General features: G+C 44.3%; 1 protein-coding gene across 1 annotated transcript; it reads left to right on the top strand.

The window, feature by feature from the left end:
• The first annotated feature begins 278 nt into the window (after nt 1-278).
• Nucleotides 279-11782, top strand: LOC309516070 (vomeronasal type-2 receptor 26-like). Its single transcript, XM_082194579.1, has 6 exons — nt 279-746; nt 1781-2063; nt 3462-4328; nt 10114-10341; nt 10598-10724; nt 10875-11782. Exons 1-6 carry the CDS (start codon nt 511-513, stop codon nt 11771-11773), a joined length of 2640 nt encoding a protein of 879 aa, XP_082050705.1. The 5' UTR covers nt 279-510; the 3' UTR covers nt 11774-11782.
• Nucleotides 11783-17791: the final 6009 nt, after the last annotated feature.

Raw genomic sequence — 17791 nt, 5'->3', positions numbered from 1 at the left:
CAGAGTGACCATTTCCACTGTTCAGATGAAGCTTTTCAGCACTGATATCAGAGTGGACCACTGTTCTTTTCTTCCTCCTTGTAGTTATTTTTGCATGCTCTTTTGTTGTCCCATAAACAGACAGAAACCACTTTTGATGAAATAACAGAAGCATGTGCTGGTGTTTTTTCTGGTCATTTTGTTGTTCTTGATGTAGAGAGACCTAGTTATCATCAAAGCTGTAATTACCAATCTCATCATGACTAAGTCTCTCTTGAATAATGTCTCAATAGATTTCCAGACAATACCAGCCAGAGTCTAAACATGGGCATAAAACGCCTTCCTGCCATTCTAAGCAAGGGAGAGGGAAGAGGGAGAGGGAGGATTTTTGCTTTTCTCTTTGTTGAGGTGTAAAATAGGATTTTAATCTGTGAATTGGTAGGGAAGTGCTGTTCCTGTCAAGGCAGTATATTGTACTGAGTGTGGTTCTGAAGCTAAGGTTCATTTTCCAGCTGGAAAGGAGGGTGTCAGATGAGAAAGAATATTTGCCTCAGTATGTTGCTGTTTGTTGTGCCCATTCTCTTTCATCTGCCACATATAGTTTGCAAACATACACGTTGCACCATCCATGATCTGTCCAGAATTCCACATGAGTACTACCAACCTGGTGATTTTATTATTGGCGGACTTGCTTCTCACCTCCTTACTGCTTCTGACAAAGAAGACTTCAAGGAAAGGCTAGCGACCAGTCAACTTCTTAATACCTTGTAAAGACTTCATATGACACGTAATCAGATGTCACAAAAATGTCCCCCTGCTCTGACCAGGCTTACTCAGAAACAAGTTCCACCTATTTTAGAGGCATTTCCTTCCAGGCAGAGGTGTCAGGGAGGGGGGACCATCTCAGAGCTGAAGAGTTGGCTTGGAAGGTGGGAAATGGAGATCTGAATGTGTAGTCAGTGAGATGAGAGAGTCTTTCTTTCATTCATGAGTTCTCTCCTCCCCACATCCCACCAAATTTCTTCCAAGAAGAGTTTCACAAGAGGAGCCACAACTTAAACTTACCTAGTTTAAGATGGAAAGCCCTTCTCTGTTCTGAATATTGAACTTCACCTCTGAAAGTTTGGGGTGAATTGTCTTTAAAGCACACCTCTCCTTTGAGGTGAAATTCTCATTCAGATGTTCTCATCCAAGTCAGGCTAGTCTTATATGACCCTCCCAGTTTAAAATGTGTCACAGGTTTGAATATGATGAGAATAACTCCATTAAGCCTGGCTACCTGCTTCTCTGCATTTCAATACAGCTTTTTTGTGGGATCAGATCAGTACCTGTAAATAACTGATTTGTATATGTCTAAGCCCAAAGGGCAGCCCCTACACTCTATTTTTATCTTGTGAGATATATTATTATTATTAATCAGCTTTGTGTCACTATGGTGCAGGCTTGTTCGATGACAGAGGACTGGTGACAGGGGAAGAGAGGGAATTTCATTTATAGACAGGGGCTGGATCAGGTCCATTCATTCCAATTGGCCTGGGCAACAACAGACTAATTGGCTGAAGGTTCTGATCAGCCAAGAAATGGCAGTTAAGCGTTTGTAACCTGAGGTACCACTGTATTAATAAAAGTGAGCTACAAGTATAAAAGTGGAATACAATGTATTCCTTCAAGGGAAACGCCTTTGCATATATAATAGGGCACAATTTCAACTAAAATGCTGAAGAATTGTCAAGCCTCCCCCCCCTTTTTTTAAATTGCATAGCATATATTTCAAAAATAAAGCATGAAATTCTCATTGCAGTGTTGTGCCAAAGAACTACCAGCATATTCTGGCCTTGATATTTGCTGTCAAGGAGATCAATGAGAACCCCAAGATCTTACCAAATCTCACCTTAGGATTCCACATCTATGACAGTTACTTCAATGAAAGGATGACCTACCGGGCTGCTCTGAACCTTCCCTCCACATTTGTACCCAACTACAAGTGCGACACCCAGAAACACCTGGCGGCAGTTATTGGGGGACTAAACTTTGATACCTCCCTCTACATGGCAGACATATTGAGCATCTACAAGATTCCCCAGGTAAGATACTGCCTTGGACTCTTCACACTCAATCACCATGATCTTTTCTATCCGAAAACGTTTTGTAGAATTGTGACTAAAAAAGGAGGATGGTCCTGCTCTTCACAAAATGTGTTTCCTGTGGGCTTTGCAATTAAAGATGTCTGCTCTAGGTGGGCAGTCCTATTTCCCCTTCTTAAGCACACTTGCCTTTTCTCTCTGCTCTAGGTCTGAGCAGTGCCTCCCCTGACTCCTCTAACTAGTCTGGTGTCCCAAGTGCAGTAGATGATACGGTCCTATTGGTATATTGAAGGAGGATTCAATGGCAGGACCAGTTGGTTTCTATCTCAGGCAGCAGAATGTATTAGGTGTGACCTGGCCTCACCCAATAAACCAGGAAGTGTGGGTGGTGTGGGAGAAGGTGGCCCTCTAGATATATGAGGTGCAGACAAATTAGAGCTTTCACAGGTCAATACTAGTATTTTCAATAGGTGACTTTCTCTTTATGTTTGGAAATGGTCCTGTTCCCTGGGGCAGTTATAAACAAAGATCAGTAGCTTTGTCTTCCACAATACAGAGATTCTACCGAGGAATGCAGAGAATTGTCTGGATTGGCCAACAAACCTCACACTTTGGCTCATGTGTTGGCAGAAAGGTGCCCTCTTTTCACTGGAGGTGAAGGAGGCATGACCTACACAAGATTGGCAACAGCAGCTTACTACTCTATGGCCTTTACACCCTCATGCATTAACTAGAGCTAAACATCCTAGTTATATAAGGCTGCAACTTATCCACAGTTGGGGCTCAGGAAACAGCATCCCCACCCCACCCCTGCTTTCCACCCTCCTGACTAAGAAGGTACTGTGTTTGTGAGAGACAGCTCATATCAATTTGCTTCCTTACTTCAACTCCTCAAAAAACACACCTCCACATTCCATTCTGCAAATTGACATTTCTTCCAACTTTGCCTGTGGCTTACTGGCTGTAGACTAAAGATGCTCTTTTGCAAATCTGGAAGCCTTCCTGTCTGGAGGCAGCTGTGCACACGTTCTGGCATTTGTGTGTGATTCTGTGCGTCTGTGGTACAATAAGAGGTTTGGAAAGGAAGGGAAGGTAGGACGTCATAAAATGAAGAGGTGAAATGTTGTGATGAAACAAAGGGGATGAAATGGAGAAGGAAAATTAGGGAGAGGGACAGCAGCAGATCAGGAAAGCAAGAAGAATGAACTTGAGACAGAAGATGAGAAGGAGAGCAAAGCAGAGAAGCACTCCATGGAGGCCAAATCGGCCACCCTCCCAACTTTCTGGAGTCTCCTTCCTGAGGCAACTGGCTCATCTCATCTCTATGGTGGGTAGGCCTTGAATACACATATAATCCTTCTTCTGCATTTATGAATTATGCCTCTTTATTCCTTTTAGCTCACTTATGGCTCCTTTGCTCCAGAAGATCCTGGTCAAAGCCAATCCACTTCCTTCTATAGGATGGTGCCCAATGAAGCCCATCAGTACACTGGGATTGTTGAGTTACTTCTGCACTTTGGTTGGACGTGGGTTGGGTTGCTCGCTGTGGATAATGATAGTGGAGAGAGATTTATTCTCACCCTGAAACCTCTGCTCTCCCAGAAAGGCATTTGCTTGGCCTTCTCAGAGACAACCCTGAAAACCACATATCTGGCAGAGCTTTATGTAATGTATTCCCATGTTATTATGGGAATCTATCGTGTTATTATGGAAAGTGAAGCCAAGGTTGTTGTTTTCTATGGAGGAACAATGCCCATGATTCGCTTGCGAACCATGCTAGCGATAGGTGAAATGGAAAATATTAACAAAACATCTGTGGGCAAGGTGTGGATTCTGACAGCACAGGTGGATTTCACAGCATTGACCTATCAAATGAGCATGGATATGCAAGTCTTCCATGGTTCCCTTTCCTTTGCAGTTTATTCAACTGTGGTACAAGGATTCAAAGCCTTTCTTCAGGTACAAAATCCTTTTGAGGCAAATGGAAATGGCTTTGTCAAGCAGTTCTGGGCACAGGTATTTCTCTGTTTATTTCCAAACTCCAATACAGAGGAGCAGGCCAGTGGAACCTGCACTGGCGAGGAGAAGCTGGAAAATCTCCCTTCGTCTGGCTTTGAGATGAGCATAACAAGCCACAGCTATAGCATTTATAATGCTGTTTATGCCACAGCACATGCTCTGCATGCCATGTTCTTGCCCGGGGCCAAATACAGGGCAGCAGTGGAAGGAGGGATGCAGAAGCTTCAGAAACTTCAGCCTTGGCAGGTAATGCTATCATAACACACAAGTTATTTGACATGGGCAGTGAAGTGATCTCTTTCAGCTTTTGCCTTCCGGAAGAAGGTACAGGGTTATAAAGACTAGGACTAGCCTCCTGAGAAACAGTTTTTATTCAATTGTGATTTTGGTTTTAAACACAGTGTAAGGTAGTCTCTATGGGAGTCTATTGTATTTATTTATGGGGTATCAGAGCTTTTACGGAGCTAACCAGGCTGGAATAGCTGGGATAGCAGGCTTGTTGGTTTCTGAATGTCTGATGTAGATTTTAAGTTTCATTGTTCTGTATGGGACAATGACAATAAAGATTATCGTATTGTATCAAAATGTAGAAGACTACACTGAAAATTTTCAAGTACTGGCTGTAAACTAGGATCCTCCACTTAACATATGCAGATAAGCTGCTCCTCCAGCTGTTAAGCAGTTGCTGCGAATCCTGCACTGTGCTGCTTCTTTGTTGTTGCTTTTTTAATTACCGTATTTTTCGCTCTATAACACGCACCCGACCATAACACGCACGTAGTTTCTAGAGGAGGAAAATCCGTAGGCATGCCACCCGTAGGCATTCCCTCCATAACATGCACAGACATTTCCCCTTACTTTTTAGGAGGAAAAAAGTGAGTGTTATGGTGCAAAAAATACGGTAATTTTTATTATTATTTTTTAAATGATATTTATTGAGAATTTAAAATTACAGAAAAAGAAAGGAAAAAGCAAGGAAAAAGAAAAGGAAAAAAGATAGACAAAAAGAGAGATTAAACAATATAAGTCAATAAAAACAAAAGTAAAAAAAACACAATACATCAGAATCAAAAAACAAAAATAAACAAAAAATTTAAAAACAAATCCAATATTCCCAAATCTTTATCTTTCATTAACTTGTTTCATCAACTTCCTCACACCTCCCTTTTTTGTATTCTAGTTATTGATTGTCTCAGCAAATCCTTTCCATCTTTCACAATACTCATTAATTTTACAATGATTTTCTAGATGAATTTTTAAAACTTTCTTCCAATCTTCATCCGTCGTCTCTTCTTCCTGGTCTCGGGTTTTGTCAGTCCTTTCTGTCCCGTCCATCTAGTCCATCAACCTGGTGACCTTCTATCCGAGGCTCTTAAGTCTTTTCCATGTCCCTTCTGCAGGTCTTCTTCATGTTTATACCTGCATTTTACTTTATCTTCTGCTGATCTTATTCTTAATTTCCTTCCTTTCTCTCGGGGGGACTCCAACTTGGCAATATCTTTATCTCTTCTCAACAAGTCAGCCCATTCTCCATAGTCGACACTGAAATCCAAAAGATATTTGAGGGCATGTTTCAAAGTCCCTCCAAGGTTAAGGGCCCCCACAACTCCAAACTCCCTCTGGCCCAAAGCCAGATCCAAAAAGTCAAAACATCCCTGCATAGGGATCCAACTTCCCATCTCCAGACCAAACAGTACTCCATCTCTCCAAATCTGACTTTCTCCAGATTCAGTCATCAAAAACAGCAACTTATGTTCCTGCAAAGCCGCAGCTCTCTCCATTTCTGGTACTTGAGGTTCAGCAACTACCTCCTCCTTTATCTTCTTCACCACTTGCTCTGTCAAAGCACATTCCTGGATTAATTCCGGAGTGGTTTCTATATAAGTATTCACTGTTTGTCCAAAATTTCCAACTGCAACAGTCATCAAATCCACCTTCTCATGTAGCTGTTCCAGTAAAGCACTTGTCTTGCAAAGAGCAAGCACTAAAGCTTCTTCTGGGCACATTCTTGTTCAAGGTCGGTGTCTATTTCCCACGATCTTTTATCTCTACAGCTGTAAAATTTCCCAGATCGACTCCAGCAACAGTTTCACAAGTTCCCTCTAGAGGAAACAATTTCTATTTGTATCCGTCTTTTTAAAAGCAGATCTAGCAACAAAGTTCCTTTCGTTTTCCAGATATTTTGTTCCTTTTGAGTGCAAAAGGGAACATTGGAATCAATATGTTTCTCTTTTTTAACCATCTGTCAAAAACAGATGGTTTTATCCACAGTCAATGAACTTTCCCAAAGTGTCTGTCTCTGACACCCCGCTCCCAGGATCAAGATGGTGGAAATTTATCTTTCTTTACTCTCTCTTCTGCAGGTTTAAACAGTCTAAAAAGATTCCCCCCTCTTCTCCTGCTTCCAAGGGGGGTTTAGTGATTTTAGCTGATGGAAATTTAGTCCTTTACAAACGACTTTCCAGACTCTAGCTTGCAATGTCTTTGCTTCAATCTATTTACAAAAGTGGAAGGCGGACTTCCTGTTTAGACCTTCCCGCTTCGGTGACAAATTAAAAAGTTTCTTAATCCAATTTTCCGTTCTACTCACGGGCAGTTGTTTAAAATCCAATTGTCCACAGGAAGAAGTCAGCGCTCTCCGGCAACAGCAATGCGGCTTCACTCCGTGAAAAGAGCAGTCGATTCAAAGCACCGCGCCATTCACCCCACATCGCTCTGGATCCCCGAAACTGGGTTTCCCCGCAAGTAGGGGAGGCGCAAAAGGTGCCAGCCGAATCCCACGTCCACAGGCTTCTCCCACCTGTGGTTTTTAGTGGGTCTCCGCCTCGCCGCGGCGGTCCAGACCCTAGTTCTCACGAAGCGGATTCCTCCTGGTCAGAGGAAATCCGCCATTGCCGGAGGCGCTAACCCGGAAGTCCAAATTAATTTTTATTAACAGGCCAATCAAATCACATTAATTCCAAATCACATTAGTTCCAAATTATACAGCCAAATTTTTAAAATTTTGTTGGGGGTACCCATACTTCGAGCTCCGAAAGGGATCCAAACATCACTCTTGTTGCTGCTTTAATTACACAGTTCTGTCCAGTTCTGTCCAGATAGTCTCTCTGTTATTTTCCTCATCTTCTTGTTGTTATCATATATTCCTTTCTTTGTGATCTCTGATAATCTTCACAAGCGGGTTGAAAACAAACATATCCTGTGTGGATTTTACACTCTCCAAGAGCCATTTCCACACCTCCGCAAAGAATATTCCCACAGTCTGTCCGTTGATTTCCACAGGCTTGCCAATCTGTATCTAAGGGGGCCTGCCAGGTCAAATTCACATTCCGATAACCATAAATTCACATTCCGATGACCAGGGTCCTCCTCCCCCTCGTCTTCCTGTGGGCAGGCCTGTCTTAACGAATCTCCATTTGTAACTGCGTTGTAAAGCTTTCTTTCCATCCGATGTTCCCACCAGTCCTCTCTTTGATCAGTAATTCATTTCCAGACAGTTCTTAATCTCCTGCTTGTGATTAGTAATTTGCAACGACTCTTTCTGGAACAAGAGGGAGATAGATTAAAACTGCAGAGTTTTGAAAAATTAAAAAATAGAGTGCGAGATTGGCTTCATTATTATCAGATAATGGAGGCATATAATTTGGATTAAAAAATTGGCTTCCAGGTGGAAAAATCAAAATTGGAAACAGAACTGTTAGATCCAAAAATTAAGAATTTGTCAAGAATGTATAATTTGCTGTTGAAATGGAATACTCAGGATGAAACGGTGAAATCTGTTATGATTAAATGGGCACAGGATGTTGGACATAACATTATGATGGCTGACTGGGAACAGTTATGGACCACAGGTATGAAGTTCATGGCATGTAATGCCTTAAGAGAGAATATACTGAAAATGATATACAGGTGGTACATGACACCAGTCAAGCTTGCGAAAATTTATCACTTGCCCGATAATAAATGCTGGAAATGTAAAGAGACAGAAGGTACATTCTTTCACCTTTGGTGGACATGCCCAAGGATTAAGGCTTTCTGGGAGATTATCTATAACGAAATGAAAAAGGTATTTAAATGCCTTTAAATAAAAAAGGTATCTCCTTCTTTGGAGGTCTTTAAGCAGAGGCTTGACAACCATATGTCAGGAGTGCTCTGATGGTGTTTCCTGCGTGGCAGGGGGTTGGACTCAATGGCCCTTGTGGTCTCTTCCAACTCTATGATTCTATGATTCTATGATTCTATACCTTTCTGAAGAAACCAGAGGCCTTTCTCCTGGGCATGGTCGGCCAATTGGTGCCAAAGAAGGACAGAACTTTCTTTATGTATGCTACAACAGCAGCAAGAATACCTATTGCAAAGTATTGGAAGACACAAGATCTACCCACTCTGGAAGAATGGCAGATGAAGGTGATAGACTATATGGAACTGGCGGAAATGACTGGCAGAATCTGAGACCAGGGAGAAGAGTCGGTGGAGGAAGATTGGAAGAAATTTAAAGACTATTTACAGAAACATTGTAAAATTAATGAATGTTAGAATGATGTTGCAATGAATCTATGTGATTTTAGCAAAAATGTAACAAAGATTTAAGAAAAATAGACTGTTAATTGGTGAATTTATATTAAGATCAAGATAAATTTTCAGGATAAAAATTTTGAAGAGAGGGAAAGGATTTGCTGAAATGGATAATTGACTTAGAATACAAAAAAGGGAGGCGTGAGGAGGTCAGGGAAACAAGCAAATGAAAGATAAGTTATGGGGAGGTTTGATTTGTTTTTTTGTTTTTAATTGTTTTTATCTTTATGTTTTTTTATTGTGATCTGTTGTTTTGCTATTTTTTAATTTGGTGTGTTTTCTTTTGCCTTTTTGTAAACTTAAAACCCTAATAAATACTATTAGAAAAACAAACAATTCTTTCTCTCTGGGGGGGAGGGTTATTGGGTACTCACATAAGACCAAAAAAAGAAAAGTTTATCCTCCCCCCCTTTCTGTTTCGCTCTGACATACCGATCTTTTAATGATGAGTCTTCACTTGATTTATTGTCCAACCCGTCGCTCCACATCACAGAGATCCCATTAATGAGCAGTCTTTACTCCCGATCTTCACTTGAAGTATGTGCATTTGCTTCTATTCCAATTAAATATTTCGAGCTGATGCAAACCAGTGCGTGATTCAGAGACAGCATCCGGGAGAGCCGACTCCACCCGAGGGCTTTGGTCCTAATGCCCTCACCCCCTTCTTTCGAATCCAGGGGTGAATTGTGGACACAACAGGCAAGGCAGTACCCCCCATTCCCTTGGGGGGCAAGGGAGACTGCATACTACCATAACAGCCTCTTAATTACCTTGTGTGGGTTGGAGAGATGTTATTGTCGGCCATCTTCCAATGCGCCCCCTGGTGGCCCCCCTGTGCTGCTTCTTTGTTAGTAGGTATCTATGTTTGTAGAGAAACTGTAAGTGAAACTGTAAGTGAAGCAGGATCTGATCTTGCTCTGTCCTGCTCCTTTACAAGCAGTTTCTCTGCACACACGTTGAGGGGAGGATACAAGCCTACAATGAGAGGAGAAGGTGAGAGCAGCTCAGAGAATTCACATGTAGGCTGAGTTTCCCCAAACCAAAAGGCTTTGTTGCCCATTTGCTCCCAGAGTGAAGGGAAGTGACATAGACGAAGCCTGATAGGACAGCTTGCTGCATGGAATTAACCCCATTCACGGGTTGATTAGATGCATGATGGTTATATGAGGCCTACAATTCTCTTCCATGGGGTGGGAGATATTCAAGGGGTGGGAACTGAAATCCATGGATTTTTTCCTTGTTTCTTCTTGGTCGGGAATGCATTAGGATTTTCCCTATAGGAGAGAAAGGAAATCATTGGCTCTCTCTGTGAATTCTCGCCTTACGAACCATTTCTAATGAGTGGATTCTGTTTGCATAGGAGTCCCTGCCAGTACTGAACGTTGGAGGCATCCTGAGTGTCAGTAAGGAGAGACATATGCATTACTTCATAGTTCCTATTTTTCCTCCAATGCAGCTCCATCCCATCCTTAGGAGTGTCGCCTTTAACAATTCTGCTGGAGAAACGGTATCTTTCAGTGAGAGCAGGGAAGCAGAAGCTGGCTTTGATATTACCAACATAGTCACTTTTCCAAATAACTCCTTCATGAGAGTCAAGGTTGGAAGACTGGGTGGGGAGGCTGTCCCAGGCCAGCTGATTTCCATTGATGACAACAGAATGGTGTGGCACCAGCGCTTTCACCAGGTGAGGCATAATTCCTACATCCATGAGAGACAGGAAAAGAGAATATCTTTAACATTACACTCCAACAGATTGCGCTCCATTTGAGATATTGGTCAGGTTGAGCACACTTTTTTTAAAGCATGAATAGAAAAATGAGTAGTTTGGCTCTGAGTTTGGAATAAGTATTTTAGTGTCTTCCTATTTTGAGTTGGGGGTGGGGGGAAATAATACTAATTTCTGTGTGCTAAAATGTTTATGTGTTTATTTAAATGGGCAGGTTCCACCCCTTTCGCTATGTAACTCAAATTGCCCTCCTGGTTCCAGGAAGGAAAAGAAGGAGGGGGAGCCATTCTGCTGCTATGATTGTGCTCCATGTCCTCAAGGCAAGATTTCATCCCAGAAAGGTAGGGGACACAATATATAGATGGTACTTTTCAAATGTATGAAGGAGACACCTGTGGTATTTCTATTTGAACCTTAAGAGTTCCACACCGGTAGCATTTGTAGTTGCTATCCAGAACATTTGAAATCTGAATATATTATTTTCTCTCCAGATATGGATGACTGTGTTGGGTGCCCCGAAGATCACTATCCACACAGGAACCAATCACAATGCATTCCAAAGACCATCAGCTTCCTGTCTTTTAAAGAGCCTCTGGGGATGAGCTTAGCATTGTTGGCTCTTTCTCTCTCTCTCCTCACAATATTAGTCCTTGCCATCTTCATTAAACATCAGGACACACCCATTGTCAGAGCAAACAATCGGGACCTCACCTACACTCTCCTCACTTTCCTCCTGCTCTGCTTCCTCTGCCCATTGATCTTCCTCAGCCCTCCAGAAACAGTGAGCTGCCTGCTCCGACAAATGGCTTTTGGACTTGTTTTCACAGTGACCGTTTCTTGTGTTCTGGCCAAAACGATCACGGTGGTTCTGGCCTTTGTGGCCACCAAACCAGGATCCCGAATGAGGAAGTGGGTGGGGAAAAGACTGGCAAGCGCCATTGTGATTTCTTGTTCCCTTATCCAAGCAGGCATTTGTGCTGTGTGGTTGGGAACCTCTCCCCCATTCCCTGATTTTGACATGCAGTCTGCGATGAGGGAAATCATTCTAGGCTGCAATGAAGGGGCAGTTGCCCTGTTTTACTGTGTCCTGGGACACATGGGCTTTTTGGCCATTCTCAGCTTTGTTGTGGCCTTTTTTGCCAGAAAACTGCCTGACAGCTTTAATGAGGCCAAATTCATCACCTTCAGCATGTTGTTGTTTTGTAGTGTTTGGATCTCGTTTGTTCCAGTGTACCTGAGCACTAAGGGGAAATACATGGTGGCTGTGGAGATCTTCTCCATCTTGGCCTCCAGTGCTGGCTTACTGGGCTCCATCTTTGCTCCCAAATGCTACATCATTGTGTTGAGGCCTGAACTGAACTGCAAGGAGCAGTTAATAAAGAAGAAATAACAAATTAGCCTAACATCTCTGTTTTTTGTTCTATCAGAATATGGGCAAATTAATCTCTCTTTTTCTACATCGTATAACCATGCTGTATTTTATCTGTTACAATTCCTGTGTGCAATTACTTTTAAAATCCTCTGTGGTCTTTCTGAAATAGGGGTCCACAACCTTTTTCAACGTTTGGGAAACTAAGAAACTGTCATGGATACTGCTCAGTATGAAGGCCTGACTAGAACACCAGATGGTGGTTAATTATACACTGAATAAGAGAAAACAATATATTGGGAGGCTTAAAAAGCTTCTCCTTACTCTTTTCTATGTGATTCTCCAGTAAGTAAGGTTTCAGAGGAACTGCTACTGTCATGATTAATCAGTATCATTGATTTCAGTAGTTACAGGTGATATTTCCTACACAACTTCTGGTTTTGTTTTGTTTTTATTTATTTATTTACTTTTCAATTTCTATACTGCTTTATATTTTTAATACAAATCTCAAAGCGGTGTCAAGGTAAAGGTAAAGGTACCCCTGCCCATACGGGCTAGTCGTGTTCGACTCTAGGGTTGTGCGCTCATCTCACTCTAGAGGTCGGGAGCCAGAGCTGTCCACAGACACTTCCGGGTCACATGGCCAGCGTGACTAAGCTGCATCTGGCAAGCCAGCACCAGTGCAGCACACAGAAATGTCGTTTACCTTCCCGCTATATAGCGGTACCTATTTATCTACTTGCACTTAGGGGTGCTTTCGAACTAGTAGGTGGGCAGGAGCTGGGACCAAACGACGGGAGCTCACCCCATCACAGGGATTCGAACCACCGACCATGCGATTGGCAAGTCCTAGGCGCTGAGGCTTTACCCACAGTGCCACCTGCGTCCCGAAGCAGTGTACAGCATATTAAAACAAATAAAACAATAGCCAGGCGATGTTCCTCCAGCCTCATGAGGAGCCTCTTCAGTAGGGCTGGTGAGTTGGGGCCTCGCCCCCTAGACCAGGTGGAAAGGGCCTTGCAGAGAGCTGCCTTCACGCCTCACACCCAGGTGATGTTCCTCCGACCTCATTGTTCTTACTTATAACAATGGTGGTATTGCTAATGGGATTTGAATTATTGAATTACAGTACGTGAGTGGTTGCTTAGGCATTGGTTAGCAACCATCTGTGCGGAAAGGGTAAACAATTTTGGGGAGAGAATATACCTAGGGGTTAACATGACTGCTAAGAATGTGAATCTGTTTAAGGATAACTATGAAAAATGTTGGACGGAAGTGAAAAAGGATCTAGAAATATGGTCAAATCTGAAGTTATCATTGCTAGGCCGAATTGCTGTGATAAAGATGAATGTATTGCCAAGGATGTTGTTTTTGTTTCAAACATTGCAAATATTAGATAAAATGGAGTGTTTCAAGAAGTGGCAGAGAGATATCTCTAGATTTGTCTGGCAGGGCAAGAAACCTCGAATAAAATTTAAGATATTAACTGACGCTAAGGAAAGAGGTGGATTTGCCCTGCCAGACTTAAAACTTTATTATGAATCAGCCGCTTTTTGCTGGCTGAGAGAATGGATGCTTCTTGAGAACACTGATGTGTTGGACTTAGAAGGCTTTAATAATGTCTTTGGGTGGCATGCATATCTGTGGTATGATAAGGTCAAAGCACATAACGCGTTTAAAAACCATATTGTCAGAAAAGCATTGTTTAATGTTTGGATAAGATATAAGGATTTGCTTGAGAATAAAACCCCAAGGTGGCTGTCACCAATGGAAGCGAAGGCTCAGAAAAAGCTCAATATGGAGGCTAAATGGCCAAAATATTGGGAAAATTTGGAACAAGAGGGAGACAGATTAAAACTGCAGAGTTTTGAAAAATTAAAAAATAGAGTGCGAGATTGGCTTCATTATTATCAGATAATGGAGGCATATAATTTGGATTAAAAAATTGGCTTCCAGGTGGAAAAATCAAAATTGGAAACAGAACTGTTAGACTACAAAACTAAGAATTTGTCAAGAATGTATAATTTGCTGTTGAAATGGAATACTCAGGATGAAACGGTGAAATCTGTTATGATTAAATGGGCACAAGATGTTGGCCATAACATTATGATGGCTGACTGGGAACAGTTATGGACCACAGGTATGAAGTTCACGGCATGTAATGCCTTAAGAGAGAATATAATGAAAATGATATACAGGTGGTACACGACACCAGTCAAGCTTGCGAAAATTTATCACTTGCCCGATAAAAAATGCTGGAAATGTAAAGAGACAGAAGGTACATTCTTTCACCTTTGGTGGACATGCCCAAGGATTAAGGCTTTCTGGGAGATGATCTATAACGAATTGAAAAAGGTATTTAAATATACATTTCTGAAGAAACCAGAGGCCTTTCTGCTGGGCATGGTCGGCCAATTGGTGCCAAAGAAAGACAGAACTTTCTTTATGTATGCCACAACAGCAGCAAGAATACTTATTGCAAAGTATTGGAAGACACAAGATCTACCCACTCTGGAAGAATGGCAGATGAAGGTGATAGACTATATGGAACTGGCGGAAATGACTGGCAGAATCTGAGACCAGGGAGAAGAGTTGGTGGAGGAAGATTGGAAAAAATTTAAAGACTATTTACAGAAACATTGTAAAATTAATGAATGTTAGAATGATGTTGGAATGGATCTATGTGATTTTAGGAAAAATGTATCAAAGATTTAAGAAAAATAGACTGTTAATTGGTGAAAAGAGGGAAAGTACCGTATTTTTCGCCCCATAAGACGCACCGGCCCATAAGACGCACCTAGATTTTTGGGGGGGAAATAAAGGAAAAAAATTTTATTTCCCCCCCAGGTGCGCTGCGCTACACCAGGAGCTTGGGGCGTGCGGAGCTCAGCGCGCCCCAAGCTTCTGCGTGCCGGCAAGGTCTCCGCTAGCGTGGGAGAGCCGGGCGCCTCTCCCAGGGCTAGCGGACTCCTGCGCTAATCCAGAAGCTTGGGGCAAGCTGAGGTCAGCGCGCCCCAAGCTTCTGCGTGCCGGCAAGCAGTCCGCTAGCCCTGGGAGAGCCGTGGGGCTCTCCCAGGGCTAGCAGATCGCTGCGCTATACCAGGAGCTTGGGGCGTGCTGAGCTCAGCGCGCCCCAAGCTTCTAGGTGCGCGCAAGCAGTCCGCTGCCGCCCCAAGCCTCGCGCACCCGGCAGGAGGTCCCACCGGGTGCGCGAGGCTTGGGGCGGCAGCGGACTGCTTGCGCGCACCTAGAAGCTAGCAGTCCGCTGCCGCCCCAAGCCTCGCGCACCCGGCAGGTGGTCCCACTGGGTGCGCGAGGCTTGGGGCGGCAGCGGACTGCTTGCGCGCACCTAGAAGCTTGGGGCGTGCTGAGCTCAGCGCGCCCCAAGCTTCTAGGTGTGCGCAAGCAGTCCGCTGCCGCCCCAAGCCTCGCGCATCCGGCAGGAGGTCCCACCGGGTGCGCGAGGCTTGGGGCGGCAGCGGACTGCTTGCGCGCACCTAGAAGCTAGCAGTCCGCTGCCGTCCCAAGCCTTGCGCACCCGGCAGGAGGTCCCACCGGGTGCGCGAGGCTTGGGGCGGCAGCGGACTGCTTGCGCGCACCTAGAAACTTGGGGCGTGCTGAGCGCCCCAAGCTTCTAGGTGCGCGCAAGCAGTCCGCTGCCGCCCCAAGCCTCGCGCACCCGGCAGGAGGTCCCACCGGGTGCGCGAGGCTTGGGGCGGCAGCGGACTGCTTGCGCGCACCTAGAAGCTAGCAGTCCGCTGCCGCCCCAAGCCTCGCGCACCCGGCAGGAGGTCCCACCGGGTGCGCGAGGCTTGGGGCGGCAGCGGACTGCTTGCGCGCACCTAGAAGCTAGCAGTCCGCTGCCGCCCCAAGCCTCGCGCACCCGGCAGGAGGTCCCACCGGGTGCGCGAGGCTTGGGGCGGCAGCGGACTGCTTGCGCGCACCTAGAAGCTAGCAGTCCGCTGCCGCCCCAAGCCTCGCGCACCCGGCAGGAGGTCCCACCGGGTGCGCGAGGCTTGGGGCGGCAGCGGACTGCTTGCGCGCACCTAGAAGCTAGCAGTCCGCTGCCGCCCCAAGCCTCGCGCACCCGGTGGGACCTCCTGCCGGGTGCGCCAGGCTTGCAGACACTCGCCCGAAGCAGGGGGAGCCCTCCCAAGGGCTCCCCGTGCTTCGGGCGACAGGCTGCCGCCCCAAGCCTCGCGCACCCGGTGGGACCTCCTGCCGGGCGCCCGAGGCTTGTAGGCATTCGCCCCATAAGACGCACCCCGATTTTTTGGAGAGGAAAAAGTGCGTCTTATGGGGCGAAAAATACGGTAAACATATTAAGATCAAGATAAATTTTTAGGATAAAAATTTTGAAGAGAGGGAAAGGATTTGCTGAAATGTATAATTGATTTAGAATACAAAAAAGGGAGGTGTGAGGAGGTCAGGGAAACAAGCAAATGAAAGATAAGTTATGGGAAGGCTCGATTTGTTTTTTCGTTTTTTTAATTGTTTCTATTTTTCTGTTTTTTTCTTGTGATGTGTTGTTTTGCCATTGTTTAATTTGGTGTTTTTTCTTTTGCCTTTTTGTAAACTTAAAACCTTAATAAATACTATTTTTAAAAAAATGGGGGGAGAGAATAAAGCTGGGTGCCAGGCTCACACCTCTCCCCAAATGCTCCCTGGGGCTCTTTTGTGGCCCTAGCCCTTTGTCAGGGATACGGACAAAAGCATGGCGAGCCCCTGGATTCCTTTAACGGAATACCCTTGCAGCAGTAGGAGCATTGGAGGGGCAGGCACAGCCAACCACATCCCCTCCACCAACCAAAAAATTAACCAATGCCTAACCACAACCTTACAAGTTGTGACGATTTGCTACGCAGTAGGCAAACCCAAATGGCCCCAGCCAATCAGCCAAATGGTAAAATTCCTACCAGGCCCCTGCTCCAAAGCAGACGACCCCATGACAGGCATAGCAAGGTCAGCGCAAACCCTAATTAAAGGGAGGGTGGGTGGGTAATTTGATGTGTTCAGCGAAAAGAGAAAGCTCAATGCTGCGCACAGGGACCTATATAGCACCCCCATCAATCAAATAAAATTGCAACCATCAATTTTCCCCAGCAACATTGGGTGTGCCCAATCAAATTTGTGGCCATCCAAACTAACCCGCCCAGCAACAGGGGATGTCATGGTTGCTCCCACCACAACATGTGCTCTTCATGAAGGAGAACCCGCTTTATCAGACATTATTTGAAACATGGTGGAACAAGGAGATTGGTAAATAAAAAGACCATTTCATTCCATGACCCACTATGAATGCTGAATACATCTAGGCAATTGTAAAGTTAATTCTCTCTTACATCTTGATATCTCAAATACGTTAACTAACCATTCTTTTTGTATTTGCTAATCGTTTTTTTCTTTATTACATCTATATACCACCCCTCCAAATAGTTCTTTGTTTCACATACTCACATTTTTTGGGCAGTCTATATGTTTCCATATTTGAGGTGTTTTTCTATTAGGAGCACAAATAGCTGCTTGTGCTTATATTAATAATTTTATAATAATTTATTATTTATACCCCACTCATTTGGCTGGGTGTCCCCAGCCACTCTAGGCAGCTTCCAGCACAATATTAAAATACAATGATTCATCAAATATTAAAAGCTTCTCTAAACAGGGCTGCCTTCAGATGTCTTCTAAAACTCTGATAGTTGTTTATTTCTTTGACATTTGATGGGAGGGCGTTCTACAGGGCGGGTGCCACTACCAAGAAGGCCCTCTGCCTGGTTCCCTGTAACTTCACTTCTCTCAGTCTGCGAATAGCCTGAAGGCCCTTAGTACTGGACCTCAGCGTCCAAGCTGAATGATAGGGGTGGAGATGCTCCTCCAGGTATACTGGGCCTAGGCCATTTAAGGCTTTAAATGTCAGCACCAACACTTTGAATTGTGCCCAGAAACGTACTGGGAGCCAATGTAGGTCTTTCAGGATGAGTGTTATGTGGTCTCGGCGGCCACTTCCAGTCACCAGTCTAGCTGCCACATTCTGGATTA

This window comes from Podarcis vaucheri (genome assembly GCF_965113315.1).
Source record: "Podarcis vaucheri genome assembly, chromosome: 13".
Classification (NCBI taxonomy): Eukaryota; Metazoa; Chordata; class Lepidosauria; order Squamata; family Lacertidae; genus Podarcis; species Podarcis vaucheri.
Note: the sequence above shows the minus strand (reverse complement) of the source record. Positions and strands in the feature narration are given on the sequence as shown.